General features: G+C 45.9%; 1 protein-coding gene across 13 annotated transcripts in view; it reads right to left on the reverse strand.

The window, feature by feature from the left end:
• ERICH6 (glutamate rich 6) overlaps window positions 1-27833 on the reverse strand; it is a 63923-nt gene that overhangs the window by 29448 nt on the left and 6642 nt on the right. For 11 of the 13 annotated variants that reach the window (XR_009764102.1, XR_009764101.1, XR_009764105.1 and 8 more), the window contains exons 3-10: window positions 21416-21486; window positions 18776-18830; window positions 17941-18071; window positions 10383-10452; window positions 9593-9702; window positions 7057-7089; window positions 5095-5153; window positions 4773-4889 (exon numbers count right to left, since the gene is read on the reverse strand). Coding sequence is in view for 8 of the 13 variants with exons in the window: in XM_061637027.1 (XP_061493011.1) it covers window positions 4773-4889; window positions 5095-5153; window positions 7057-7089; window positions 9593-9702; window positions 10383-10452; window positions 17941-18071; window positions 18776-18830; window positions 21416-21486 (646 nt within the window). In the remaining 5 variants the exon portion in view is untranslated. Of the gene's footprint in view, window positions 1-4772; window positions 4890-5094; window positions 5154-7056; window positions 7090-9592; window positions 9703-10382; window positions 10453-14292; window positions 14399-15593; window positions 16455-17940; window positions 18072-18775; window positions 18831-21415; window positions 21487-27833 lie in introns of those variants that run through there. The other 2 variants (XM_061637030.1, XM_061637032.1) reach the window with 2 other exon arrangements.

A 27833-nucleotide genomic window follows, 5' to 3' on the forward strand; every position in this document is an offset into this window, starting at 1 on the left:
ACTACCTACTGCATATGGGCATGTCCCCAGCAACAACTGTGTTTGTATATAACATTTGTGTACCTACATACTTAAGTAGAGTTCAGTATGAATCAATAAATGCCTTTGATTAGTCAAGTAATTAGTCCCATAATATACTTTTAATAAAAGGTTACGAAGATTTGCAAGGAACCAGTATTCATCTTCATTTTCTATTTCTTTTTACCTTTTCTCATCTATTTCTTTTTTTAAAACTATCTAGCTCCTTATTAACTCCCATATGCCCAACTGCAGAAAAACCTATTTCACACTTTTTTTTTACACTGCACAAAATGTGTCTAGCTGCACGTTGGAATAAACCTTGGGTACAATAAGGGATTTATAGCATCGTAATAAGGAAAGTAAATGAGAAAGCCCCTTTGTGTGAGTCCATGACACATCCTTCTAAAGAGTGTGAAGAAAATGTTTAATTAAAAATACTGTAGTTTGACTACAACGCCGATGTTACATTTTAGCATCTAGCTGTCAGATGTATCTTAGTGCACAGTCCAGCATGAATGTTAAGAACTTTAAAAGTCCCATTAGTTTTAAGGACGAGTTGAAACCCATGCCAAGTTCACTCTGATAGAAGTCAACATAACGTATGTTTAACTTTTTGCAGGACTTGCTATACCACACATCTAACTCCCCTAAATGCAAAAATGTCCAGAATCCTGTATACAATAAGGCTGTGAGTTTAGCTCCCGAGTAAAGTCAGACAGAACTGTGCATGCCAAAAATAACAAGAGTTGGAACTTGGCAGGTCCCTTCAATATTACTTGAAAATTCAGTACATACCAGCAATCTGTATACATTAGACAAAAAGGTAATGTACCCATTAAATAAGGACCAGTGGAACAAACGCTATCCAACCAAAGTGCCAGAATCAGCCAATTCTTTATACAGGTACAAAGTCGGTGCTTTTTTCTAATATATTATAATTATGACTAAACCATCTGATCAGCAAGCTAGATGAGAAAAAACCCTTCATGATTATAATTTGCTATTTCTGGGGAAAATCTCAAATCCTTGGATTTTTAATTCTATGGGAAAGGAAGCATCTTCCCCACATTTCAGTATATTGTTTTTCTTAAATGGATTTTCATCAAACCACATCAAAAGAGGGGATGCAAGAAAGCATCGGGACATTCAACCCTGGTAGAAGATTTTGGCTTTTCCACTAATACTGGATATTTTTCTCTTCACCCACTTCACCCCCCAAAATTGGGAGGGGCTGATTTTGCAATAGATTTTCACCAGAATTTAGTACACAATTTTCAGCCAATTCATGTGGATCCTCCACATGCTCTTACTGTGTTTTTTTAAAAGTGGGGCAGAAGGACTTCATCCTCAAAATCCCTAAACATTTTAAAAAGACCAGAACTTTAATGAGGAAGTTACAGCTAATATAAAATCTGGATAGCGGAATACTAAGTGGGGTGAAGGAAGGTAAAGTTGTGTTCAAAGAACAGGTGCCTTTTCTCAATCCAATAATCCAATTTACACATCAAATCAACAGAGGTTATTTCATCAAGTCCCTACAGATTCCTAAAAGAAACCCATATCTTTTTCCATCTTGCTTGTATTCCAAATTTTTTACCAGAACAGATGTTGTTAAACAGCAACACACCAAGACCACTGAACTATCACCCATTGCTTCTTTGCTGGTATCCTCTACCAAATCCTGACTGTTAATCTTAATTAATAACAACAATAGCTTAAACAGTTTTGTTTTCCTTTTACTTTCCAAAGGGATTACAGACAACTAGTTTCTTATTTCACTAAGGATCTCAGAACCATCTGTTTCCTGGAAAGCTTGACAAGTAGCAATGCAGGTAGGCATGGGGTGACGCTTCCCCCCCATATGTTCCTGGAATAAATTTGCCTCTAGACACCAAATAGTTGCAACTTTTCTGCTTACACTCACCCACCCAATTTTAATTTGTTTTTATTTGGCCGCCTTAGGCCAATTATCAAACCTTGATCAATATGTTTAAAAAAGTATGTGGCATTGCCCTTCCAAGATGCAGATGTGGGGGCCACGTATTCACCAGACTGTGCACACGAAATTAGGACATCAGAGAGAAGGTACACTTCAACTGTTCTCCCTTAAATGCTAACTTTTTACACAGGGAGTTTTTGATGTGCGCTGGGGGGGGGGGGAGCAGGACATTCAGTCATAGAAATACCTTCATGATTCTGAAGTGGTGAAGTTCCAGAAAGGCTATACCATATTGATTAGATAGATTAGACAGACAGACAGACAGACAGATCTTCAAGGCTGAACAACACATTGGGAATAGTTGCATGACTCTTTTTCCTGTCTCTCTTTCTCTCTCTCTCTCTTCCCTGCCCCCTCACCACAAGGTGAAGCACTGGTGGAAGCCGGCATCTTGACCAGAGGACAAGTGGGAAAGAGGCATGGGATGCTTAACCCTTTCCCTGCCAGCCATTTGCCTTCTCAAAATTGCTCCCCCCCCCCCAGCTGCTTCCTCACCTAGACGGAAAAGATATGCCAACCCATGGTACATGTTTTCAGCAGATAACATTTATTTCTTAATGTTATTTAAAGGTCCCCTTGCTTTCTCCTAAAGACCCTCCCTTGCTCAAACGAGTCAGAAGAATACTTTAAAGATAATAAGGGCAAAGAAATTACAGGCAGTTCAGATGACAATTTTATTCTTATTCATTCTGCCAAACTCAGAAGTCCAGGGGATGGTGGCCTGGAAGAGGGCTTTCTGTGTGGCAGCCCCGAAGTTATGGAATTCCCTCGCCACAGAGGTGCACCTGTCACCTTTGCTGTACAGTTTTCAGCAAATGCTAAGGACGCACCTCTTTGCCCTGGTCTTTGACATTAAGATGTATGTTTTCAGGACCTAGCCTATTCCTTTTATTGTACTTTGTCATAATTATTTTTAATACTGAATTTTAAACTTCTATGACCCACCCTGAGATCTCCTGGTGAAAGGTGGGTAATCATCATCATCATCATCATCTGTTATTCAACCTATTAGTTTAGGTTGGCAGATGACTACTATTATTTAGCTTGACTCAAAGTGACTTATAATACAAAAACACATTGCAATACAAAATGCACAAAAGAATTAAAACAAGCACTAAAAATTATCTTGAAATAATTCTAAAAGCAACAACAAACCCACAGAGATAACAGAGCTGTTAGCAATGAAATGCCTGAGAGATGTTAAAATGTTTATAACAACAACAACATCATGAAAGTCTTTGTCTGGCACTGAAAAGACGGTAATGTAGGCACCAGATGAGTCTCCTTAGGGAAAGCATTCCGTAAACGGGTCACCAGTGAAAAATCCTCCTCGTTTCCTCCCTCTGTGCTACAGTCAGGGGGCACTCAATTGATGGCCTACAATGATGATCTCAGGGTCCAGGTAGTCTCATGTTGGAAAAGGTGTTCTGTAAGGTATTGGGTTCTTGAGCCATGTAAGGCTTCATAGGTTAAAACCAGCACTCTAAATTGGGCTCGGAAATGTATTGGGAGCTAGTGTGGTCAGGCCACAATCCATGAGATATATTCAAACTGACTGGTTCCCATTGACAATCTGACCACTGAATTCTGAACCAGTTATAGTTTCCAAAATGTCTTCAAAGGCAGCCCCACATATAATGCATTGCCGTAATCTAGCCATGAAGTTACCAGGGCTTACCAGGGTATAGACTACTGATGCCAGGTTCTCCCTGTCCAGATAGGGAAATAACAAGGCCACCAGCCAAAGCTGGTAGATGGCACTGTGTACCACAGAGGCCACTTGTGCCTCCAGTGACAGGAGTGGATCCAAGAGCATCTCCAAGCTATGAACCCAATCCTTCAGAGGGAGCAAGATTCCATCCAGAACTGGTTGAACACCACTTATCCAGCCAGAGGAACCACCTCCTAACAGTGTCTCTGTCTTGTCTGGATTTAGCTTCAGTTTATTATCCCTCATTCACTCCATTACCGCACATCCACCGCCACACCTCCTTGACATGAAAAGTAAAAACAGAGTGATGTGTTATAAGCATACTGATGACTATGCACTCCAAAGCTCCAGATGACTCCACTTAGCTATTGCATGTAGATGTTGATTAAAAGAAAGGGGAGCAGGCAGAATTTAATGTGACGTGAACACACTATGCAGTCTCTTAAATTTATGACAAGAGTTCATTTTTTAAAAGCCATAAACCCTCTGAAAGTTGACATGCAGTGTCTTCTTAAGCCTCAACACTGTCAGCCTGTCCTATAATGGGCTGAAGGTCAGCCAACTTGTGGAAATTCAACCATTCAACCCAAGAGTGGGCAATGTAAAATCCTCAACCTAATTTTAAAAGCTATTTGCAAGAGATGCGTGGTAAGAGTGTCTGTCCCTCTCCTGGCAGCTTGTTGGGTGGGGACAGAGAGAGAGAGAGAGAAAAGGGAGCTCCCACTTTGGCCTCATCCCCACCAACATGTGGCCCTAAGCAGATTTCTCCCAAGAGAATGCGGCCCTCAACGGAGAAAAGTATTGGCCACCCCTGATCTAGTCAAATCAGACACATTTACAGAGGTGTTTGTAACATATACCTATAGCTCATTAAAACAGGAGGAGCTCCCTCATAATACTGAACAAGCTATGATGGTAAAATGATAGAGAATGCTGAAAAGTTTGCCCCAGTGTGCAACACAATGCACGTATCCTCATACATTATTTTATGCACACACCTGGTTATACATGCATTACCCACTGAATAGAAAGAGCTATCACCTCTATATGAATGTCTCCTCTTGATGATTCCGGTCTATACGCTAATATGCTTGGTGGGCCAACACTGGAGAGAGTGCGCAGCGATTCCTGAAACAGCTTTAAGAAGTCTTCTCTAAACTTAAAACAAAAAAAACCAATGTACAATGAAGAGATCATTCCATTTCAAATCCCAAGCCACTCTGCCCAGAATATTCCCATACAGTTACCCAAAGATAAATGGCATCAGCCTTGATTTGCCTGTGAGGGATAGGAATGGAGGTGGGAAAGCTGAGATGGGAGGATGTTCCAAACAAAATGTGGAGAGACCACAAATGATGAATACCTCCGTGTCGCACAAAATGTCTAAACAGCTGAGGTCTTGGGCCAGGACAGCATAGATATCTAAACATCAACAATGAGAATTAGTTAGAAAATCAACATGTTCTTGCTTTTAAGAATTGAATCTAAGGGTATGTCCACACAACTTATTTACAACTGTGTGCGCATGTGCTGAAACATCATATGCCAATGGTAGCCAATGTGGTGCCCTTCAGGTGCTTTGGACTACAACTCCCATCATCCCCAGCCAGGATGTCCCAAAGTCATGGATGATAGGAGTTGCAGTTCAAAACATCTGGAGGGCACCATGTTGGCTACCCTGGCATATGCATTCCCTCACTGTACATAAACAGCGGATTGCTGCAGCTTGTGCTGATCTGCATGTATGGTAGACATGGGTTGATAGCAGGACTAGCAGTTCAGCTTAGGATATTTTGGGAAGGAAAAGATATTTGCCTTTTCCAGAGTTGCTTCACATGCTCCATTGTGCTTCTGCACTACAGGACTGGAAACACCCAACCTATTTGTGGAAGTGCCCTTAGAAAATTCATCCTCCATTTTCACTTTAGTGAATGCACACTGGTAAGGGCATGCCTTAAGAACTGCTACCAACAGGTATTCCCATGAACTCAAAAGGAACTTACTTCTGAGTTGACATGCTATGCTGTACATCAATGTAGACTTTAAGGGCTCTGATGGCCTGTTTGCATGACTGTCCAGGTGTGCTTTATGGGCTCCCAAAGAGCCTTGCCTTAGTGACTTCCAGAATATGAAGAGTCAGGCATTTGAATCTGCTACCATGCACGGGACTTATCAGTCTTGTTGCTTTTGACTATAAACAGTGGAATTCTAAAAGTCAAGTCCGATTTTGTTTTTAGGCTAGAGGAGTGCTCCCGTGTTTTAGGAGTACAGTGGGGAAGTCCTCGGTCTCTAAAAGCATTAATGATACAGTGAACAGAATACAATAAAAGCAAGTCACAATATGGGAGAGGGAGGCTCCAAGCAATGTCCAAACACCTGTCCATGTGGTTCCATAGCTTGCTGCCTCAAAGAATAATTGTGTTTTCCATGATACAAGGTACTGAACTGTGAATACTGGAAAAAATGTGATGTCCCAAATTGAGGAGCAGCATCAGGATTCTGTGTAACAAATGAACAACAATGATGCATTTCTAGAGTTAAAGAAAAGAGCTTGCTACTTGAAACTAGGTTGGAGTGTTTACCTGTAAGGGCTACAGCTTGCCACTTAAAATGGAAATTTGAACTGTCATCTTGCAAGCGTACCTATTTGCAAGCAGGTGCCTCAGCCTCCTATTGCAGGCCAAAGTGGCTCCTGCAAGTATTCCTGTGCTGATATTTGCAGGGGCAGACTGCAAATTCACAAAAAGCAACAGAAGAGTATCTTGGATCAATGTGATGCAAAAGAAACAAGACAAGGAACACAGGCACAAATACAGCCTTAGACTGGAGACAGACAATGAGAGTGCTGAAAGTGGCTTGAGAAAGGTATAATTTCCCATGATATATACTGGTACACTTTTATTTGGTCCCACCATAGCCTCCAGTTCAGATCAGTTTTGCAGGGTTTTGAAACAATAAAAAGCCTGCAAAACCTGTTTGCCAGAGGCAACAGTGACATAGTGCACAAAAAGAAACAGCAATCCTTTCAAACTGCCTACTACTCTCTGAAAATAGATATTGTCTGTGCCTCAAAATACAGATTTCATTGATCATCGCATCATCAGTGTAAAGGGGATTGGATAATGTTCCCATTTTACAGATCATGAATTAAGACTGAGGAATAGCAATGTGCCCAAGGTCTCTCAAGGAGTTTCCGGCTGAGTAGGAATTACACCTCCTAGGTTTACACCCAGCCCCCTCTTGATCCCTTCTGTGGATTCACACAAGACTAGAAAAAGTGGCAGTGCTCAAAATGAAGAAATGGATGTTCTGAGGATCAATTTACCGTTCTCAGGAGGAAACTTTTCTTCCCTTGGAGCTGTAAAGAAAACAAAATAAGCATGATACCTGGCCTATTATAAAGCAGGCTTCACCAACCTGATGTCCTCCAAATGTTCTGGACTACAACTCCCATCAGCCCCAGCATGGCTGTGTTGACTGGGGCTCATGAGACTTGTAGTCCTGGATGTCTGGATGGCACCAGGTTCAGTAAGGCTGCTTATAAAGGTTAATTTTTCTTTCTTCAAGGGGAAGAGGCATTGATGGATTGGTGAAAAGAGGCAATAGCAGGGGAGCAAAATTCTCCATGGAGGTCACTTTCATCTTGCAGTTCAGTGTGATTCTATAACAAAACTGGATTTATCATAAGTGATATACCAGTGCAGACAACTCTTGTTTCAGTTTGGCGGCCATTGCCAACATCTCTATCGAGGGGATGAACCACGAACAAACACTGGAATTTGGTCCCACTTGCAGAGTTTGATTACACGGATGAAGCCCTAATGATATCTGCAAATGGAACAAGCTTCTTTATAACAACAGAAGGGATTCAGAGTGTTTCTTATGGGAGGACACAAGGAATAAGTAGTCAGGCATCATGACCCCAAAACGTATTTGAAATATACCATTTCATAAAGGCAGTTCTGTGTACTGCCACAGACCTGCAGTACATTACCTACAGACTGTTTGCTATTTCTGTCTAAAAATAAACTATATATGTATGTATACAGATATAGCAAAACTACTTTTTAAGTAGTTATGTTTAGAAGGTTAAAGCAAAATTCTCCGAGACATAAATCTTGACTTTTGCTTTGTTAACCTCTTCAATGTGTTAGTTATTTTATGTATTTTTAATTATTTTAATACCCCACCCTTTGGTTTCACAGCTTCTGAGGGTGGGAGGTAGGTGTCTCGCAACTGATACTTAACCATAAAGGTATTTTTTTAAATCAAAATACAATTCAAAGAGCATTCTCCAAGGCATTTTAGTGTTAAGTCCAAACCACGGATTGTGGTTTCTTTTGCTCTAAACAAAAAATAGCTATAGACATGGGTTTTTATCTTCTTGAGTGAAACAAACTATGATGTCCAGTTCGGACATAATAATCTTAGGATAATGGTTTGTTTCTACTGCACATTAGTAGGAAGGAGCAAGTGGCCCAAATCGGTGTGTTCATGGTAAAACATTATCAATGTATTATAAACTTTATCGTGACAAGTGAATGAGGCCAATGTTTTAAGAGGCTTGGGTAAAAAAAAAAGGGGGGGGGTTACTTGGAGACAATAAAGCAATATCTACATTATACATTTCAAGCACCATTATACCACTTAATAAATCATAGCTTCCCTAAAAGAATTCTCAGAACTGTAGTTTGTTAATGGTGCTGAGAATTATTAGGAGACCCATATTCCCCTCCAAAGCGACAATTCCCAGAGTGGTTTAACAATCAATCCCTCTTCTCAGGATTCTTTAGGAGAAGTCATGACTGTAGTGCAGATGTGGCCCAGGATTGATCAAGTGCCAGAATGTTCCACTGAGAACAACCTTCTCTGCTACATGACTTCCAATGGTGGGGGCACTCAGAGAGGAGCCTTAACATCAGCGCAGAGTGGTAAGCGGCAGTAACGCAGCCAAAGCTCTGCTCACGGCCAGAGTTCAATTCCAACGGAAGGACGAAGTCGAATCTCCAGTAAAAAGGGTCGAGGTCTACTCAGCCTTCCATCCATCCGTGGTCGGTAAAATAAGTACCCAGCATATTGCTGGGGAGTAAAGACAGGCCGGGGAAGGAACTGGCAATCCCACCCCATATTTAAAAAATGGTCTGCCTAGTAAACGTTGCAAGACGTCACCCTAAGAGTCGGAAACGACTCGCACTATAAGTGCGGGGACACCTTTATCTTTTTAGTCAGTTCTTTAGAAACCCAGATACCAAGCTGTAGAAGGCTTTAAAGATTAACACAAGCACTTTGAACTGTACTTGGAAACAGACCATTTGTCTGCCTTCAGTCGACAATCCAGCAGCTGTATTTTGGGCCAGCTGAAGTTTCTAAGAAGTCTTCAAAGGCACACAACACATAGCAGAAGAATAATCTGGAGGCTACTAGAGCATGGATTTTGCATGAGGAAAGGACCAAGGTAAAAATTACTATAATTTTAAACCTTTCTCCTCACTTTGAATACATGATGCGGTAAATGCTCTAGGGGCATTCTTAGGGTGTGAGAGGTCTTGGGTTCAAATCCCAACCTAGCCCTGGCCACAGTGGGAAGGTTGACTGTACCTGGGGGGTATGGAATCGCTCAATGATGAATCACATACTTTCCATGCAAAAGGTTCCAGTTTCAACTCCTGGCATCTCCAGTTTGAAGGATCTGGTAGCAGCTGATACGAAAGACCTCTGCCTGAAACCCTGGAGAGCTGCTGCCAGTCAGAGTAGACAGTACTGATCTAGATGGGCAAATAATCTGACCTGGCATAAGGCAGCTTCCTATGTACCCAAATGGTTCATTCAATTACAATGAAGATTTCTTCCCTGCTACTTACTCTTCTTCTTGTAAACATGGTCATGAAGCCAGCTCGCATCTGTCTGCATTGATACAGATATTCCTAAGGGTTTTTCGGACAAATTGGCAGCAACGGTATCCAACACCTCCCTTTTGGTAGACACAACACAACATGCAATCACTTTATGTCTCAAAGCAAACTCCAAGCTCATTGGTTGTCTTTGATGCCCAAGACTTATCTTTCCTTCCCACTGCTTCCCATCAGTGGAAAAACCAAGCAACGGAAAAAATTAACCAGCATGCAAGATACTGAACTGTAGTTTAGATCTAGTATAAGAATTCCAGTCCTAACATTGGCTGTGCAAACATATAATCACCCTAATCTTGGAAATGACAACAAAATCCCTCATTTGTTGTTATGCTAGTCCTAGAAAAGACAGCAGATGAATATGCAGCCTTCAAGAAAGTCACAATAAGAGGAAAACATATACCCAAAAGTAAAATTAATTACACATAATGAATTTCAGTCTTGAACATAATATTGTGAAGTTAGTGTGGCTTAAAATGTGGAAGACAATCAGACTGGCCAGTCCCTCGGTCTACCCCCGCCCCAAGTCACACCCTTTCATACTTTGATTTTACACTAAACTTTAATGTAAAGCTGAAATAGAAAAGGGAGTGTAAGTGATTTCTCCTTGTCTTCTTCACAGTCATCTCGAAGAAAAGGATTTATCAGCCGTGATACCGCTGGAGGGTTGTGTATTGTTACCAAATAGCAACATGAGCAAACTCAATTGCGACATGGGAAGCAACACATTTCAATCACTTACCTGCTTAAGTAACACACAGCAGAGCTTTCTCTCCTGACTCCTCCCAATATTGTAGGATGGCCTTTAGATCCTGCTGAGCACAAACCAAATTAGTTATACATACTGGTGATTAATCTCCATTGTGTACTGGCCACAGACAAACAAGATGAATGGGCAGGGACATCTCAGTCTTGGGACCGCTTTTACGACTTCCCCAAAATGTGGCCTAATGATGTAGACAAGGTGCTTGCGACAATGCGGCCAGCGACCCTTGCCCTTATTAAAGCTTGCTGAGGGAGTTTGACCAAGTGGATCCAAGGTGTGGTCAAAGCATCACTGCGGGAGGGAGTGGTTCCAGTCGCCCTGAAAGAGGCGGTGATCCGACTACTCCTGAAAAAGCCCACCCTGGACCCATTGGTTTGCGACAATTACAGCAGGGCACCGCTTTTTGGCGTTCCGCTAATATGGTGGCGCCAGCGGGGTGATCAGCTGTAGCGCTGGGAGTTCCAGCTGCTGCGCTTCAGCAATCAGCTGTAGCACGTAAGCTCCCTGCGCTACAGCTGATCGCACGCTGCAGCTGATCACTGTCAGCTGAAGCGCGGTGGTTGGAGCTCCCCGTGCTACAGCTGATTTCTATCAGCTGGAGCATGGTGGCTGGAGCTCCTCACACAACAGCTGATCGCGAGCTACAGCTCATTGCTGTCAGCTGGAGCGCAGCGGCTGGAATACAGTAGGGCCCACTTTAGCTTTTCAGTGGGGTCCTGGAACATAACCTGCCGTATGAGTGTACTGACTGGTCGCAAATACCCACCTTCTTAGGGAAGGTGATTGAGAGAGCTGTGGCACAGCAATTGCAAGTACTCTTGGATGAAAGAGATTATCTTGACCCATTCCAGTCTGGGTTCAGACTTGGTTATGGGACTGAATCTGCCTTGGTCGCCCTGATGGATGACTTTTATCGGAAGAAGGAAAGGGGGAGTAGAACCCTGTTACATTCTCTCAGTGGCTTTTAAAACCATTGAACATAGTATGCTTCTGGGCCAACTTGGTAAGATGGATATAAGAGGCACTGTTTTACAGTGGTTCCGATCCTATCTCCAAGGTCGTTTTCAGAGAATAGCATTGGGTGATTGTTTTTTGGCCCACTGGCAGTTGTGCTGTGGGGTGCCGCAGGGTACCATCTTGTCCCCCATGCTGTTTAACATCTGTATGAAGCCCTTGGGAGCGGGCATCAGGAGATTTGGGGAAAGGTGTCAGCAGTACACTGACGATACCCAGCTCTATTTCTCTATAACATCTGAAATCGGGAGAGGCCGTGCAAGCCCTGGACCTCTGCCTGGACTCGGTGGTGGGCTGGATGAGGGCCAATACACTGAGTCTGAATCCTAGCAAGATGGAGACGCTGTGGGTTGGTGGTTCCCAAGTTCGGATAATTGATCAGTCGCCTGCTTTGGATGTGGTCGTACTCCCTCTGAAAGAGCAGTTGCATAGTCTGGGGGTGCTCCTGGATCCATCTTTGTTGCTAGAGGCCCAGGTAATCTCAGTGGCTAGCAGTGCCTTTTACCAGCTTTGGCTGGTAAAACAGCTGCAGCTGTTTCTGGAGTGGGATAGCCTAACTACTGTTGTCCATGCACTGGTAACCTCTAGGCAGGATTACTGTAATGAGCTCTATGTGGGGCTGCCCTTGAGGTTGGTCCGGAACCTGCAGCTGGTGCAAAATGCAGCGGCGAGACTGCTCACTGTGGCAGGGTATCGCCAACATGTCACCCCACTGCTGAAAGAATTGCACTGGCTGCCCATTTGCTATAGGGCCAAGTTTAAGGTTCTGATCTTGGTGTACAAATTCCTATACAGCTTGGGACCAGGATACCTGAAAGATCGTCTTACCTCTTATATACCCAGTTGATCACTGTGCTCTGCAGGTGAGGGCCTCCTGTAAAGGTAAAGATAAAAGTGTCCCCGCACTTATAGTGCGAGTCGTTTCCAACTCGTAGGGTGACGTCTTGAGACATTTACTAGGCAGACAGTATATATGGGGTGGGATTGCCAGTTCCTTCCCAGGCCTTTCTTTACCCCCCAGCATATGCTGGGTACTCATTTTACCGACCACGGATGGAAGGAAGGCTGAGTGGACCATGACCCCTTTTACCGGAGAAGTCATTCCATAATTTGGGGGCCACCACTGAGAAGGCCCTCTCCCTTGTTGCCACCCTCCGAGCTTCCCTTGGAGTAGGCACCCGGAGGAGGGCCTTTGATCCTGAACGTAGTGTACGGGTGGGTTCATATCGGGAGAGGCGTTCCATCAGGTATTGTGGTCCCAAGTCGTGTAAGGCTTTATAGGTTAAAACCAGCACCTTGAATCGAGCTCAGAAACACACAGGCAGCCAGTGCAAGCGGGCCAGAATCGGTTTTATATGTTCGGACCGTCTGGTCCCTGTTACCAATCTGGCCGCTGCATTTTGCACAAGCTGCAGTTTCCGAACCATCTTCAAAGGCAGCCCCACGTAGAGTGCATTGCAGTAATCTAATTTGGAGGTTACCAGAGCATGAACAACTGAAGCCAGGTTATCCCTGTCCAGATAGGGATGTAGTTGGGCCACCAACCGAAGTTGGTAGAAGGCACTCCGTGCTACCGAGGCTACCTGAGCCTCATGTGACAGAGATGGTTCCAGGAGAACCCCCAAGCTACGAACCTGCTCCTTCAGGGGGAGTGCAACCCCATCCAGGACAGGTTGGACATTCACCATCTGGTCAGAAGAACCACCCACTAGCAGCATCTCAGTCTTGTCTGGATTGAGCCTCAGTTTATTAGCCCTCATCCAGTCCATTGTCACAGCCAGGCACTGGTTCAGCCCATTGACAGCCTCACCTGAAGAAGATGAAAAGGAGAAGTAGAGCTGCATGTCATCATCATACTGATGGCAATGCACTCCAAAGCTCCGGATGACCAAACCCAACGGTTTCATGTAGATGTTGAACAGCATGGGAGACAGAACTGACCCCTGAGGAACCCCATACTGGAGAGTCCAGGGTGCCGAGCAATGTTCCCCAAGCACCACCTTCTGGAGGCGACCTGCCAACTAGGAGCAGAACCACTGCAATGCAGTCCCTCCCACTCCCAACTCAGCCAGTCTCCCCAGAAGGATACCATGGTCGATGGTATCAAAAGCCGCTGAGAGATCAAGGAGAATCAACAGAGTCACACTCCCCCTGTCTCTCTCCCGACAAAGGTCATCATACAGGGCGACCAAGGCTGTTTCCGTGCCAAAACCAGGCCTGAAACCTGACTGAAATGGATCCAGAGAATCGGTCTCATCCAAGAGTGTCTGGAGCTGGCCCGCAACCACTAGTTCCAGGACTTGCCCAGGAATGGAACATTTGCCACAAGCCTATAGTTATTAAGATTTTCTGGGTCCGAGGAAGGTCTCTTCAGGAGTGGTCTCACTACTGCTTCTTTCGGGCAGCCAGGGACCACCCCCTCTCGCAGAGAGGCATTAATCACCTCCTTGGCCCAGCCGGCTGTTCCATCCCTGCTAGCTTTTATTAGCCAAGAAAGGCAAGGAGCCAGTACAGAAGTGGTTGCACGAACCTGTCCAAGCACCCTGTCAATGTCCTCAAGCTGCACCAACTGAAACTTATCCAAGAAATCGGGACAAGGCTGTGCTCTGGATACCTCGCTTGATTCATCTGCTATAACACTGGAGTCTAAGTCCTGGCGGATGCTAAAGATTTTATCCTGGAAGTGCCTAGCAAATTCATTACAGCGGGCCTCAGATGGTTCTACCTCGTCCCTGTGGCCAGAGTGTAATAGCCCCCCGACAATTCTGAAGAGCTCCACTGGGCGGCAGATTGATGATTTGATAGTGGCATCAAACTATTGTTTTTTTGCTGCCCTTACTGCCCCTAAATACAGCTTACCATAGGCACTTACCAGTGTATAATTGCATCCACCAGTTCGTCTCCATCTGCACTCAAGCCATCTCCGATATTGTTTCATCGCTCTCAGCTCTGGGGTATACCATGGAGCCGTGCAAGCTCTACACAGGAGAGGGCGCTCAGGAGCAATCATGTCAACCGCCCAGGTCATTTCTGTATTCCACAGTTCAACCAGGGTTTCGACAGGAGCGCCAGCCCTATCAGCCGGAAAACTCCCCAGAGCCCTTTCGAAACCATCCGGATCCATTAGTCTCTGGGGGAGGACCAACTTAATAGGTCCCCCACCCTTGCAGAGGGGAAAAGCTGCTGTGAATCTAAACTTCAGCAAGCAGTGATCTGTCCATGACAGAGAGACTGATGTAAGGCCCCCCACATTCAGATCACCAACTCCATGTCCAGTTGCAAAAACCAGATCTAGAGTATGCCCTGTTACATGTGTTGGGCCAATGGCGTATTAGAACAGTCCCATGGTTGTCATGGAAACCATGAAATCCTGAGCCGCCCCGGATAAGGCAGCCTCTGCATGAATGTTGACATTCCCCAGAACCAACGGTCTGGGGGATCTCAATAGTACACCCTAGACCACCTCCGTCAGCTTAGCTAGGGAGTCTGTTGGGCAACGGGGTGGGCGGTACACCAACAGAATCCCCAGTCTGTCCCGTTGACCCAACATAAGGTGCAAACACTCCAGACCAGTAGTCACATGGACAGGGTGCTTGCAGAGGGAGATGGCGCTCCTATAGACCACAGCAACACCCCCCCAACCCTCAGGTCTACCCTGATGCTGGACAAGGTACCCTGGTGGATATTGCTGGGAGAGACTGACTCCCCCTGCTCACCCACCCAGGTCTCGGTTATACATGCCAGATCGGCTGCCTCATCCACAATTAAATCGTGAATGAGGGAGATCTTATTATGCACCCATCTGGCATTTAGCAGCAGGATCCGGAGGTCTGAGAGCTGGCTGGCAACCAACAAACCTGCGGGTGTGGGGAGGACCAGAACAAGGAACAGCTGTTAACTGCCTCAGCCACATTCCCCTTACCTGGCAAGTGCTCCTCACAACACCATATCTCCCTCTACCCATCACTACACTAATTGGGGGCCCCTCAAGTCTCCCCACTTGGCTCCGAATCCTCTCTCCCAGGCGCATGATTCAAGACCCACAAAAAGGCAAACAAAGCAGGAGCCACCTCAGCCAGCCGGCTTACGTATCCCCTCCAAGGAAGGGACAGGTGGAACAATATCAGCCACAGCTGGCTGAGTACCTGGGGCCTGGTCCTGCAAGGTGCCAACCTGCAGAGCAGAAGCCCAAGGAGGAGACAGCGGTGACGTTAGCCAAGCTGCAGCAGCAGCAGCAGCACAAGCAGGCAGATGGTTCTTCCTCCCTGGGCAGTGATGGTCCTCTTCCCCCTGCAGGCACTGGGTCTCCCAAGCCACCTCAGCCAGCTAGCTTATGTATCCCCTCCAAAGAAGGGGCAGGTGGAACAGTATCAGGCACAGCTGGCTGAGTACCTGGGGCCTGGTCCTGCAAGGTGGCAACCTGCAGAGCAGAAGCCCAAGGAGGAGACAGCGGTGATGTTAGCCAAGCTGCAGCAGCAGCAACACAAGCAGGCAGATGGCTCTCCCTCCCTGGGCTGTGATGGTCCTCTTCCCCCTGCAGGCACTGGGTCTTTTAAAAGATGCTTTGTTTTAATATATTTTAAAGTCTGTTTTTATGATGTTTTAAAATGTTCTTAGTGCTTTTGTTTGCTGCCCTGGGCTCCTGCTGGGAGGAAGGGTGGAATATAAATCAAATAATGCATAAATAAATAAATAAATAAATAAATAAGATACCTCTTTTCCTTTTCAAAAAAAAAACAGCTGGTCTCTTTATGCTAAAGTAAAAACTGACCAGCCTCAGTCACAGCAGAGGAAGCCACTTTCCTTTATCAATATTTTCTTTCAAGTTATCAATATTTTGAAAGAAAACCTTTTTTTAAAGATGTCTTGAAAGCTTTTAAAAAATGTTGTTAAAGATGTTTTGTTTTAATGGGTTTTAAAGTCTGTTTTTATGATGTTTTAAAGTATTTTCAGTGCTTTTGTTTGCCGTCCTGGGCTCCTCCTGGAAGGAAGGGTGGGATATAAATAAAATAATAAATAAATAAATAAATTGAAATAAAATATTGATAAAAGAAAGTGGCTTTGCCACCTCCTCTTCCTCCGCTGTGACTGAGGCTGGTAAATTTTCATGTTAGCAAGCAGAGACTGGCTGTTTTTGTTTTAGAGAGGAAAGGAGAAAAACAGTTTTCAGTGCCCCCTACCCCACCCCCACCTCCTCCTTGGCAAGCCTAGAGTCTTTAACATGGTCAAGACTTCTTCCTGCTTGGAGCTTGGATTATTCGATTAGGGGTGACAGACAGAGGAAGAAAGAGAGATAGAAACCAACATGTACTGCTGTGCTTTGCTGGGAGTAAGACCAATGAACAATATATTGGAAGGAATATTGGAGAGGGGGAAATCTGGTGCTGGAGGAAAGCCACGGAAGTTTGGAGCAAACAAGATCGCTCTGCAAAGATGGAGACTATGTGGACCACTGAAAAATCTGGTGCTAAATCTGAATTCAGTGAAATTCTTGCTCATCCCCAGTCCAAAGTCAGCCAATGAGCTTCATGGTGGAACAGGAATTGGAATCTGGGTCTCCCCAGACCAAGCCCGACACTAACACACTACACCACACTGATTTTAAAAGTTAGAAAGTATTTTCTGAAGTTGAAGTGAAGCATTTACAACAGGGGTGGAAAACCTGTGGCCCTTCATATGTGGTTGGACTCCAACGCCCATCAGTCTCAGCCAGTATGGCCGACAGTCAGGGATCATGGGAGCTGTAGTCCAACAAACATCTGTTGGAGGTTCTTCACCCCTGGTTCAGATACTTGCCTCCAGCTTTTTATTTTATTTTCTAGTCCAACCCATCTCCAAGATACTACTCCAGTTTCAGATGTGGAACTATTCAATTTCTGTGTTGTCCATTCTATAAACCTCATTCATGCTTTGTCTAGAACACTGAGGTACTTATCCTTCCTCACTAGTTGCCTTTTTAATTAGTAATGCTATGCAATGGCTCCTCCGTGGCACAGAGAGGTAAGCGGCTGTAACGCAGCCGAAGCTCTGCTCACAGCCGGAGTTCGATTCCAACGGAAGGAGGAAGTCGAATCTCCGGTAAAAGGGGTCGAGGTCCACTCAGCCTTCCATCCATCTGTGGTTGGTAAAATGAGTACCCGGCATATGCTGGGGGGGTAAAGAAAGGCCGGGGAAGGAACTGGCAATCCCACCCCATATATATGGTCTGCCTAGTAAATGTCGCAAGACGTCACCCTAAGAGTCGGAAACAACTTGCACTATAAGTGCGGGGACACCTTTACCTTTTATGCAATGGCTTACTTAGACTGCATACACACAATATATTTAAAGCACACTCCCACGCCCCCAAAAGAATCTGGGAAATGTAGGTTGTTAAGGGAATTGAGTACTGCAGATCTGTACACTACAGTTCCCAGTATTCATTGGGGTAAAATAAGTACTTTAAATGTACATTAAATGATTGGTGTGTACACATCCTTAATCCACAGTACATTGGCACATGATAGTTACAACACGGTACCTTTGCTTGACGATAATGCCTTAGTGGGTTCTTGGGAGGACAGCCCTGATGATCTTTCCAAGGAGGTAATATCTGATCTAGGCTCTGGACTGCTATCAATCTTTTCCTCTTGGCTCTCTTTATAAGATGACCTAAGCAGAAGGAAAATTATAATATTAGTTCTTGAGGGCAACGACACGCATTTACGGCAGCATCTGCGTAAACACACACTTTTTTACATTGTTGAGGCTCATGTAACACATATACAAGGCCTGGAGCTCTATTCATAACACAAATAGTACATTGGTAATTGCTACTGCCAGTTCTTGAGGAATTCTGATTCTGACCACAGTGTGGTCTGTTGGAAGCAAACATGTTTTCAGTGCAATTGCAACGGATGCCACTCCTTCTAAAAGCAAACTCAAGTGGTGAATGCAGACAGGACTGGAGCCAAAATGAGGCCACTGAGAAAAAAAGGAGGGATCAGCAAGCTTGGGAGAGCCCTGAAGTTTGCACAAGTGCAAAACATCTAACATCTTACAAATAAACACCCAAGGGTGGATGGAAAGCAGTGCTACACTTTTGTTTTCTTTAAAAGTGGCAGGCTTTCCCATGAGAAATCTAGCTGTAGCATCTCCCACACTCTCAGGATCCATGATTCACCTCCCATGACACATTGTACACCAGTCTGAATAAGATGCAATAAGACAGGAACAAAGGTCAAAAATAATGTCAGAACTGATCGTAAGAATTAGCAGAAATTTTGCTCCAGCCCTCTTCATATGTAATAGGGTAAATCCCCCTAATAATTTTTATGAACAGCACAAGGACAGTTTATTATGATGATTGTTGTTACCTAGCTGAAGATATGGGAGTTCCACTTTTAACTCTTCCTGGATGATCTTCGGAACCTGTTCATACAAGCAGCATTAACCCTCAGGACATGACACGGCACTTAGCATGTTGATAAACAAATGCAAAACTTCCACCCTGAGCTTTTCTAGGGGAACAGATGTTATTTATAGGGGAATCTATTGCATGAATTCACACTAAAAAGACACCAGTTTGTCTTGTGGTGAAAATAATACCAAGATGTCAGGGGATTTGGGGGGAGCAGGGAGAGGAAATGAGAATTTAAATCAACTGTTTTCTAGCTTATGAAAGGCGATTCACTGATCTAACAAATTTGCCTTACCACTATTCCTATCAGGATTTGCATTATGTAGCACTGCACAGTGCCTAAGGCAGAATTTAGAGAGGGCAGAATTTTAGTTGCAATATCAGATGAAGAACTCTTTCCTCATGTTGCCTCTGTGTGTATTGTTCTATTATAGAAAGGGAAGGAGTAAGCTCTGTAGGTCTCTGTACAGCCAGAGCACTGATATGTACAGAACAATCTCGCCTGGGCAACCAGCTGCTGCAAGAAATCCCTTGTTCCAAGCATTTATGGGTGTGCAAGGGAGTTATATCCTCCTCCTCCTCCTCCTCCAAGGCTTGTGGCTGAAACCAGTTTTGCCTGATCTGAGAGACTGCACAGAGTTTGCAAAAACTGGTGTGAAGCTTCTGCTGTACTCACAGCTAGTCTGGATTTGCAGGTGCTGATCCAGAATTGCTGCAAGACTGGCACCGCTTGTGCACTTGCTTCTGAATTCCTGTCACACCCACTCAACCAGCACAGCAGGGATGGTGAATCTGCGGCCCTACAGTTGTTGCTGGACTACAATTTCCATTATCCGGATTGCTGGCCATGCTGGCTAGAGCTGATGGGAGCTGCAGTCCAACAACATCAGGAGGGCCACAGATTCACCATCCCTGCAATACAGGGAATGCAACAAAAGTAGACAAAACACTCCAGGTAGCAAGAGGGTTTGATAGAGAATACAGTTAGCTTGAGGATTTGTGTGAAACCTAAGCCTTATTTGGGTCTCTAGCCTGATCATAGGAGGGTTAAATGTGTAAAGGGGGCCATGTGTGCACACTGGCCCTGGCCCCAATGTCCCCTGTGTGCTGGGTGTAGTGCCTCCTCCCCCTGAGCTTGGCATGTTTAGAGGAAAGGTCTGAAGTGAGCTTCTATCCTCACTCAGCTGAATGTAGCTAGAAGCCCCCTTGTGATCAGGAACCTTGCATGATCAGGGTTCCCAAACTTGAGGTGGCACCTAACCACACTCAGCTGCGCATGCTCTCCCCAAGGCAGTCTTTAGGAGCCAGGCTTTCTATTCACCCAGGCTTTGAGTTATTGTTGCCTCCTACATTGCTGCTCATCTTTCAGTGGGGTGACAGGACCTGGTCCTCATTAACATACTGCTGGATGAGCATTTTATGGATTTTGTATTGCCATTGTTTAAAAAAAAGTCTGGTTTTACAGTGTTTCTTCTGTATTGTACTTTATTTTGTCAAGCTGCTTTGAGAACTTTTTTTAAATTGTATAAAGCAGAGTTACCCAACCTTTTTCAACCCAACACCCCTTTGCAAAATCTTTTTGTGCCCAACACCCCCCTCAGATTAAGTATACGCCAATGCTTCCTATTATACTTAATATACTTAACAACAAACTCATTCAGTTTACCTGCATTGTTTCGTTAAACAAGTTCATTTAAACATCACAGAAACAACGGGTAGCGAGTGTGTCCCGTTCCTGAAGAAAACCAGCAAATAACTGACGGTCTGCGTCACCCGTTTGCACACGGCACTCACCCGTTGGAAGAATGCGCCCTCCACCAATACCCCCAGCTTATCAAACACTCTCTCGTGATTGGTTCCAACATCCCTCAAGACAGCATCGGAACATTACCTAGTGCCGGGGCGTGGCTAATATCCCCATTCCTTGATATGACACTGGCCGCTATTCAGAATTTCTTTACTAAAGAGCACACACTATTTATAGTGTTATTTCCATGCATTGAGACTATTAAATACATTCTAACTGGGGACGAAACAGTTTAAAAATTAATGATTTGTGTATTAAATAAAATTAAACTTAAATGCTTCAACAGTCGCATCAGACTGCCAAATGTCAATGCCCCTCTAATGAACCCCCCCCCCAAAGTTTGTAGTCATGCCAACACCCCCCTGAAAGGCTGTAACGCCCCCCAGGGGGGCACTACCACCCACGTTGGGAATCGCTGGCATAAAACAACTGATAAATGAAATAGTAATAGCCCCTTCTTGCTCAAGACCTTCTTTGCTCAATGTACAAAGGTGTGAGAGGAGCCTGCATATGTGAGGATGTTGGAAGTGGGACTTGCGTGTGCACCCCTCCCGCTCTATACACTTTTAACCCTTGCATGTTTTGGCAAAGACCTGAAAATGGCTGAAGCTGAATTAACAATAGTGGCAAGCAAGCAAAGTATAACTGGCCTGAGTGTCTGCATTCACGTATGACGCTAACCCTGTTTTAAGGCCATGCACCTCAAAGTACTGGCTTCCTTCCTAGATGTACATTCTCCAGATGTAACTATTTTTTGAAGTGGTACAAAAAAGCATAACAACACAATACCTGTGCCTATATTTGCCTCCTCTATGGTCTCCTCTGGTTCCATCTCTCTGTTGTTGTCATACTCTGGAACACTAAGAAGCAATGTACATAATAAAATGACTTTATTTGAAATTGAGAAGCATTTAATGTTCTTTTCATACAGAGAGAAAATTAACACTCATCATGGGCTCTCTAGTGCCATAGAAAAAAAAAAAAGAGTGGTCCAGGAAAACATGTTCACTGGAGGAGCAGTGACATCTGAAGTGTGTCCTCAGAGGCAAAATCCCACTTCTCTGTGGCTTTAAACCAGTGGCGGGGAACCTGTGGCCCTCCAGATGTTGTTGGACTCTAACTCCCATCACCCTCCAGCCAGCATGACCAACGGTCAAGAATAATGGGAACTGTAGTGCAAGAACATATGGAGGGTCACAGGTTCCTCATCCCTGCTTTAAACGTCATTGGAGGCAATATGCCTTTAAATACCAGTCCTGGGAATCACAAGTGAGTGCTGTTGTGTTCATGCCCTGCATAGAGCCTTCCCATATGCATCTGGCTGGCCACTGTTAGAGCAGGATGCTGGACTGGATGAGTCTTTGGTCTGATCCAGCAGGGCTTTTTTATGTCCCTATGGGAGAGCTCCCCAGGAAGCTTGAAGGACAGTTAGGGGAAAGCGAATGTGGAAGGTGAACATCTGAAGGCGCCCATCTTCCAACATCATTCACCTCCATTCAGCCTAACTCCCAGACTCAGCTGATAAGGGTTCATGTCTGTGCACTGCTCTCTGTTGTCAGTGTTCTTCCTGACAACATAAGGGTAGTGTGCAGCAGCACCTCTCTGCAAGGTTTGTAGGTGTCGGGAGGATGAGCTGGGGTCCTGGGGGGTTGTCAGAAGAGGATTCAAATGGCTGGCAGAGGGAGGAGGGAGGAACTTACCCTCTGTGGAGCGAAGCCGAAACAGAGGACATGCCAGAGATAGGGTCGCCTAGCAACGGGGAGCCTGAGAGCCTTGAAGTTTTAGAATCCCCCCCCAGACATTCCCAGGCCCTACCTTCTCCGCAGCTCAGAGCAAGAGGGAGGGCTGATCACAGCAGAAAGGCGGAGAGATGGTTTACCCTCAGCCCCTCCTTTATCAACCATAGGGGAATCGGACACTTCAGAAGAGGAGGAGGTGATGCCTCCCCCCTCACCACGCACACGCAGATGGTTGAAAAGACAGGAGAGAAGGGGGGGAAGGCGGGCAGTACCTGAGGGGGAGTTAAGGAGGAGCAAAAGGTTGCGCGCCCGTTTAGCCCCTTCTTAAAGAACAGGCGGGAAGCAGCCCCTTGCTCTGTCAACTTTCTCCCAATGTCGCAGGACCTGTATCCCTGTATTGGTTCATGAGAAAACGCAGTCTTTGTTGGACATTACTCTAATAAAACACGAATTAACTACAACCTCTGGTCTGGTTCCTGAGTCGCATCCTGGGCCTGACAGCTTGACAGAGCCACCTAAATCACCCTCAACGCTCTCTTCACTTGACTGGGACAAGATGTCAAAGGGAGCAGCGGGGGGGACGAACCCCACTTCTGAGACGGAAGAAGTGAAACTCTTGAGGACTAAGGTAGCTGAATTGCAGACGGATGTCCAAGCCCTGCTAGCAGCAGTCAAGGCGCTGAAGACGGATAATCAAACCTTGAAGGCCACGATAGACCAGATGCAAACAGCCCCTCCAGCTGCCGCAGTAAAGGTTCCCATTGGATTGCCCCCCAAATACGTGGGACAAAGTGATCAGTTGGCAACTTTCGTGGCTCAATGTGAGTTATATCTGGATGTCAGGCACATGGAGTTTTCAGACGATGGGGCTAAAGTGGCCTTCGTGATTAGCCTCCTGGAGGGAGAAGCTGCAAAATGGGTGACTCCGTATCTTGTGAGAAAAGATACTGTCTTAAGAAGGTACAGAGGATTTATACAGGAGATGACCGAGATGTTCCAAGACCCGCAAAGAGCTGAAACAGTAGCGCGGCAACTAGGCGCTCTGAAGCAAGCTAAAGGGACTGTTTCCGAGTACACTAACGCTTTTAAAATTCTGTCCCAGGAAACTGGTTACAATGACGTCGCCCTGATGTTTATGTACCGGAGTGGATTAAATGCTGAAATCCTGGATGAGTTGGCCAGGACGTCCCCCCCCCACTGACCTACCAGGGCTCATCCGGCTATGCCTACAGATAGATCACCGGATGGAAGGAAGGCGACTGGAAAGGAAGCAGGAGGTCCCGAGATACTCAGCCTCGGCATCTCGCAGCAAGACCCTTCCCTCTGCAGGAATGGCAGGTAATGCAACTGAGGGACAGGGAGGGGCTAGGCCAAGACTGTCGGAAGAAGAAAAGGAAAGACGCCGCCGAGAACGTTTATGCTTTTATTGTTCAAAGCCGGGCCACGTGGCCAGAGACTGTGGACTAAAAGGGGGGAAAGCTGAGCCGTCGGGAAACTAGAACACCCAGTCCACGTGCAGGCCGGTGGACTGGGGGCAGCGTTGTATGAAGGCCCCCCAACGATCCAACCTCCCTCAAAGGGGGTATTGGTCTTGCCTATTCGGATTACAACTTCCAGAGGAGTGGTGTTTAATTCCACTGCCTTAATTGACAGTGGAGCCTCCACAAATTTTATTGATGTAAAGTTAGTCAAGCATCATGGAATTTCCCGGTGGAAACTGAACGCTCCCCTAGCTGTGGAGACTATCGATGGGAGACCCCTGAAGTCAGGAGGGGTGACACAAGCCACGGAGGAAGTGAAACTTCAAATCCCCGGGGACAAAGAGTTCATTTCGCTATACGTGTCAGATCTCTCGAACTTTGAGGTGATTCTGGGAATGCCCTGGCTAGCAAAGCATGAACCCACAATAAGTTGGAAGGAGGCGGTGGTGTGGTTCACCTCACAGTATTGCCAGGAGAACTGTCAACCTGAAGGAATCAAGAACACCTTAGCGGGGGCAGTGCAAGAGATCGAGCAAGTGACCCTGCCCCCAAAGTATGAAGAATTCAAAGATGTGTTTGATGAAAAGGAGGCAGAGACTTTACCCCCCCACCGCCCTTACGACTGTGCGATTGATCTAGTGCCAGGAGCCAGCATTCCATCAGGGAGAATCTACTCTCTCACAGAGATTGAGAGGGAGGCCCTGAAGGAATTCCTGGATAAAAACCTGAGACGAGGATTCATACGCCCCTCACAATCCCCTGCTGGAGCGCCACTATTGTTTGTGAAAAAGAAGGGGGGGGAACTCAGACCCTGTAACGACTATCGCGCATTGAACCAGATCACCATCCCCAACAGCTACCCGCTGCCCCTGATCTCAGAGTTGTTGGACCGACTGCGCTCTGCAAAAATCTTCACGAAGTTGGATTTGAGAGGAGCGTACAATCTGATCAGGATGAAGCAGGGAGATGAATGGAAAACAGGGTTCTTGACCGCTTACGGACAGTATGAATACCTGGTCATGCCGTTCGGGCTTTGTGGAAGTTCAGGAATTTTTCAAAAATTCATGAACGACGTGTTTAGAGACTTGTTGGACACATATGTAATCTGTTACTTAGATGATATCCTGGTGTTCTCAAAGAACCAGGAAGACCACGACCAGCATGTGAAGACGGTGTTGCAGAGACTGAAAATCACCTGTATGCTAAATTAGAGAAATGTGGATTTGACCTCAAGTCTCTAGACTTCCTTGGATATCGAATCTCAGCGGAAGGCGTGGAGATGGACCCAGGGAAAATAAGCTGTATATTGGACTGGGGCCAACCTGTCACCAAAAAGGATGTACAACGGTTTTTGGGGTTTGCCAATTATTACAGAAAGTTCATTCCAGGGTTTTCCAAATTGACAGCTCCTCTGACTGACTGTTTAAGGGGAAAGAAGAAGTTTCAATGGACAGAGAATGCCACCCAGGCCTTTGAGGAGCTGAAGAGAAGGTTCGCTTCCGAGCCCATTCTGCACTTTGCTGACCCGACCCGCCCTTTCATCGTGGAAGCAGATGCTTCAGATTTTGCTATCGGGGGGGTCCTTCTGCAATTAGACCAAGAAGGAAAGGAGCTGCACCCCTGTGCGTACTTCTCTCGGAAGTTAAAGCCTGCAGAGAAGAATTACACAGTTTGGGAGAAGGAGCTGCTGGCCATCAAGGACTCTTTTGAAAACTGGAGACAATACCTAGAGGGGGCCCCTCATCAGATCGAAGTGCGCTCCGACCACAAGAACCTGGAAAGCCTCCAAACTGCCAGAAAGCTGAACCAGAGACAAATAAGATGGTCCCAGTTCTTCACCAGGTTTAACTTCAAGATCACTTACCAAGCCCAAGCCAAAAACCAGAGAGCTGATGCCTTATCCAGACAGCCACAGTACAAAGAAAGTGAATCCGAGGACCAGCCTCAGTACGTGATCCCGCCAGAGAAATTAATGTTGGGATCATGCCAGTCTTCGTGGGAAGAGGAACTCAAAAAGGCACAACAAGAAGATGCAGACGTACTAAAATATGGGCAGGAGACGGGACAAAGTCAAGACTCAGAAGTAACCTTTCACTGGAGGAATGGACTATTATGGTTCAAAACAGCCAGATATGTGCCAGAAGGAGAATTAAGGCTCAGAATCCTACGCCAGTGCCATGATTCCATCACAGCGGGACACTTTGGGATTTACAAGACCATTCAGAACGTGGCCAAGGACTTCTGGTGGCCTAAAATGCGTAGGGATATTGAAAGCTATGTAAAGTCCTGTTCTGTCTGTCTGCGGACAAAAACACAAACAGGAAAACCAGCAGGACTGTTACAACCGCTACCTGTCCCACATGAACCCTGGAAGGATCTCTCCATGGATTTTATAACTGATCTACCCAAATCCCAAGGAATGACAGCCGTTTTAGTCGTGGTAGATCTACTCACCAAAATTGCGCATTTCCTCCCTTGTGCAGGGGCCTTAGAGGCTAAGGAAACGGCCAAGTTATTCATCAAAGAAGTCTACCGACTGCATGGGTTGCCAAACAGTGTAGTCTCACACCGAGGAACTCAGTTCACAGCCAAATTTTGGAGAGCAATGTGGAAACAGTTGCAGACGGAATTAAAACTCTCCTCCGCCCATCACCCCCAGACAGATGGGCAAACGGAACGCTTGAACGCCGTTTTGGAAAGATATTTAAGAAGTTATGTGTCCTATCAACAGACTGACTGGGTATCATATTTGCATTTTGCAGAGTTCGCCTACAACAATTCTCTACACTCCAGCACTCAACAAACCCCGTTCTTCGCGAATTATGGATTCCATCCTAAAGTCTTTCCAAGCAGCTCAGAAGGAATGCTGGTACCGGCAGCTGAGGACTTCCTAAAAGAATTGCAAGCGGCGCAACAAACACTGAAACAGCAGTTAAACGAAGCCAAAACAGAGTACAAGCGAGTTGCTGACCTGCACAGGAAGGAGGCCCCCCCCCCTTCAACCAGGAGACCAGGTATGGCTGTCCACCCGTTTCCTCCAGATGCTGGGCAAATGTAGAAAATTACAAGACAAAAGGGTGGGTCCTTTTGAAATAGAAACTCAAATTAATCCCGTGGCGTACCGGCTGAAGCTACCTGACACGTTTAAAATACATCCTGTGTTTCATCGATCCCTCTTGACGAAAGCTGCCCCTCCCAGTGAGCTGCGGCCGGAGGAGCCTCCTGGGTCCCCACTCCTGATAAATGAGCAGCTTGAGTTTGAAGTTGAGGAAATCTTGGATTCCAGGATCAGACGCCACAAGCTGCAGTATTTGATTCACTGGAAGGGCTATGGAGTGGCTGACAGATCATGGGAAAATGCAGATGATGTGCATGCTCCAGAGTTAGTAAAACTTTTCCATCAACGTTTTCCTCACCGCCCCAAGCCAGAAAGGGGGAGGGGGGCACAGCTTGAGAAGGGGGATGGTGTCGGGAGGATGAGCTGGGGTCCTGGGGGGTTGTCAGAAGAGGATTCAAATGGCTGGCAGAGGGAGGAGGGAGGAACTTACCCTCTGTTGAGCGAAGCCGAAACAGAGGACATGCCAGAGATAGGGTCGCCTAGCAACGGGGAGCCTGAGAGCCTTGAAGTTTTAGAATCCCCCCCCAGACATTCCCAGGCCCTCCCTTCTCCGCAGCTCAGAGCAAGAGGGAGGGCTGATCACAGCAGAAAGGCGGAGAGATGGTTTACCCTCAGCCCCTCCTTTATCACCCATAGGGGAATCGGACACTTCAGAAGAGGAGGAGGTGATGCCTCCCCCCTCACCACGCACACGCAGACGGTTGAAAAGACAGGAGAGAAGGGGGGGAAGGCGGGCAGTACCTGAGGGGGAGTTAAGGAGGAGCAAAAGGTTGCGCGCCTGTTTAGCCCCTTCTTAAAGAACAGGCGGGAAGCAGCCCCTTGCTCTGTCAACTTTCTCCCAATGTCGCAGGACCTGTATCCCTGTATTG

The sequence above is a fragment of the Rhineura floridana genome, chromosome 7 (assembly GCF_030035675.1).
Source record: "Rhineura floridana isolate rRhiFlo1 chromosome 7, rRhiFlo1.hap2, whole genome shotgun sequence".
Taxonomy (NCBI): Eukaryota; Metazoa; Chordata; class Lepidosauria; order Squamata; family Rhineuridae; genus Rhineura; species Rhineura floridana.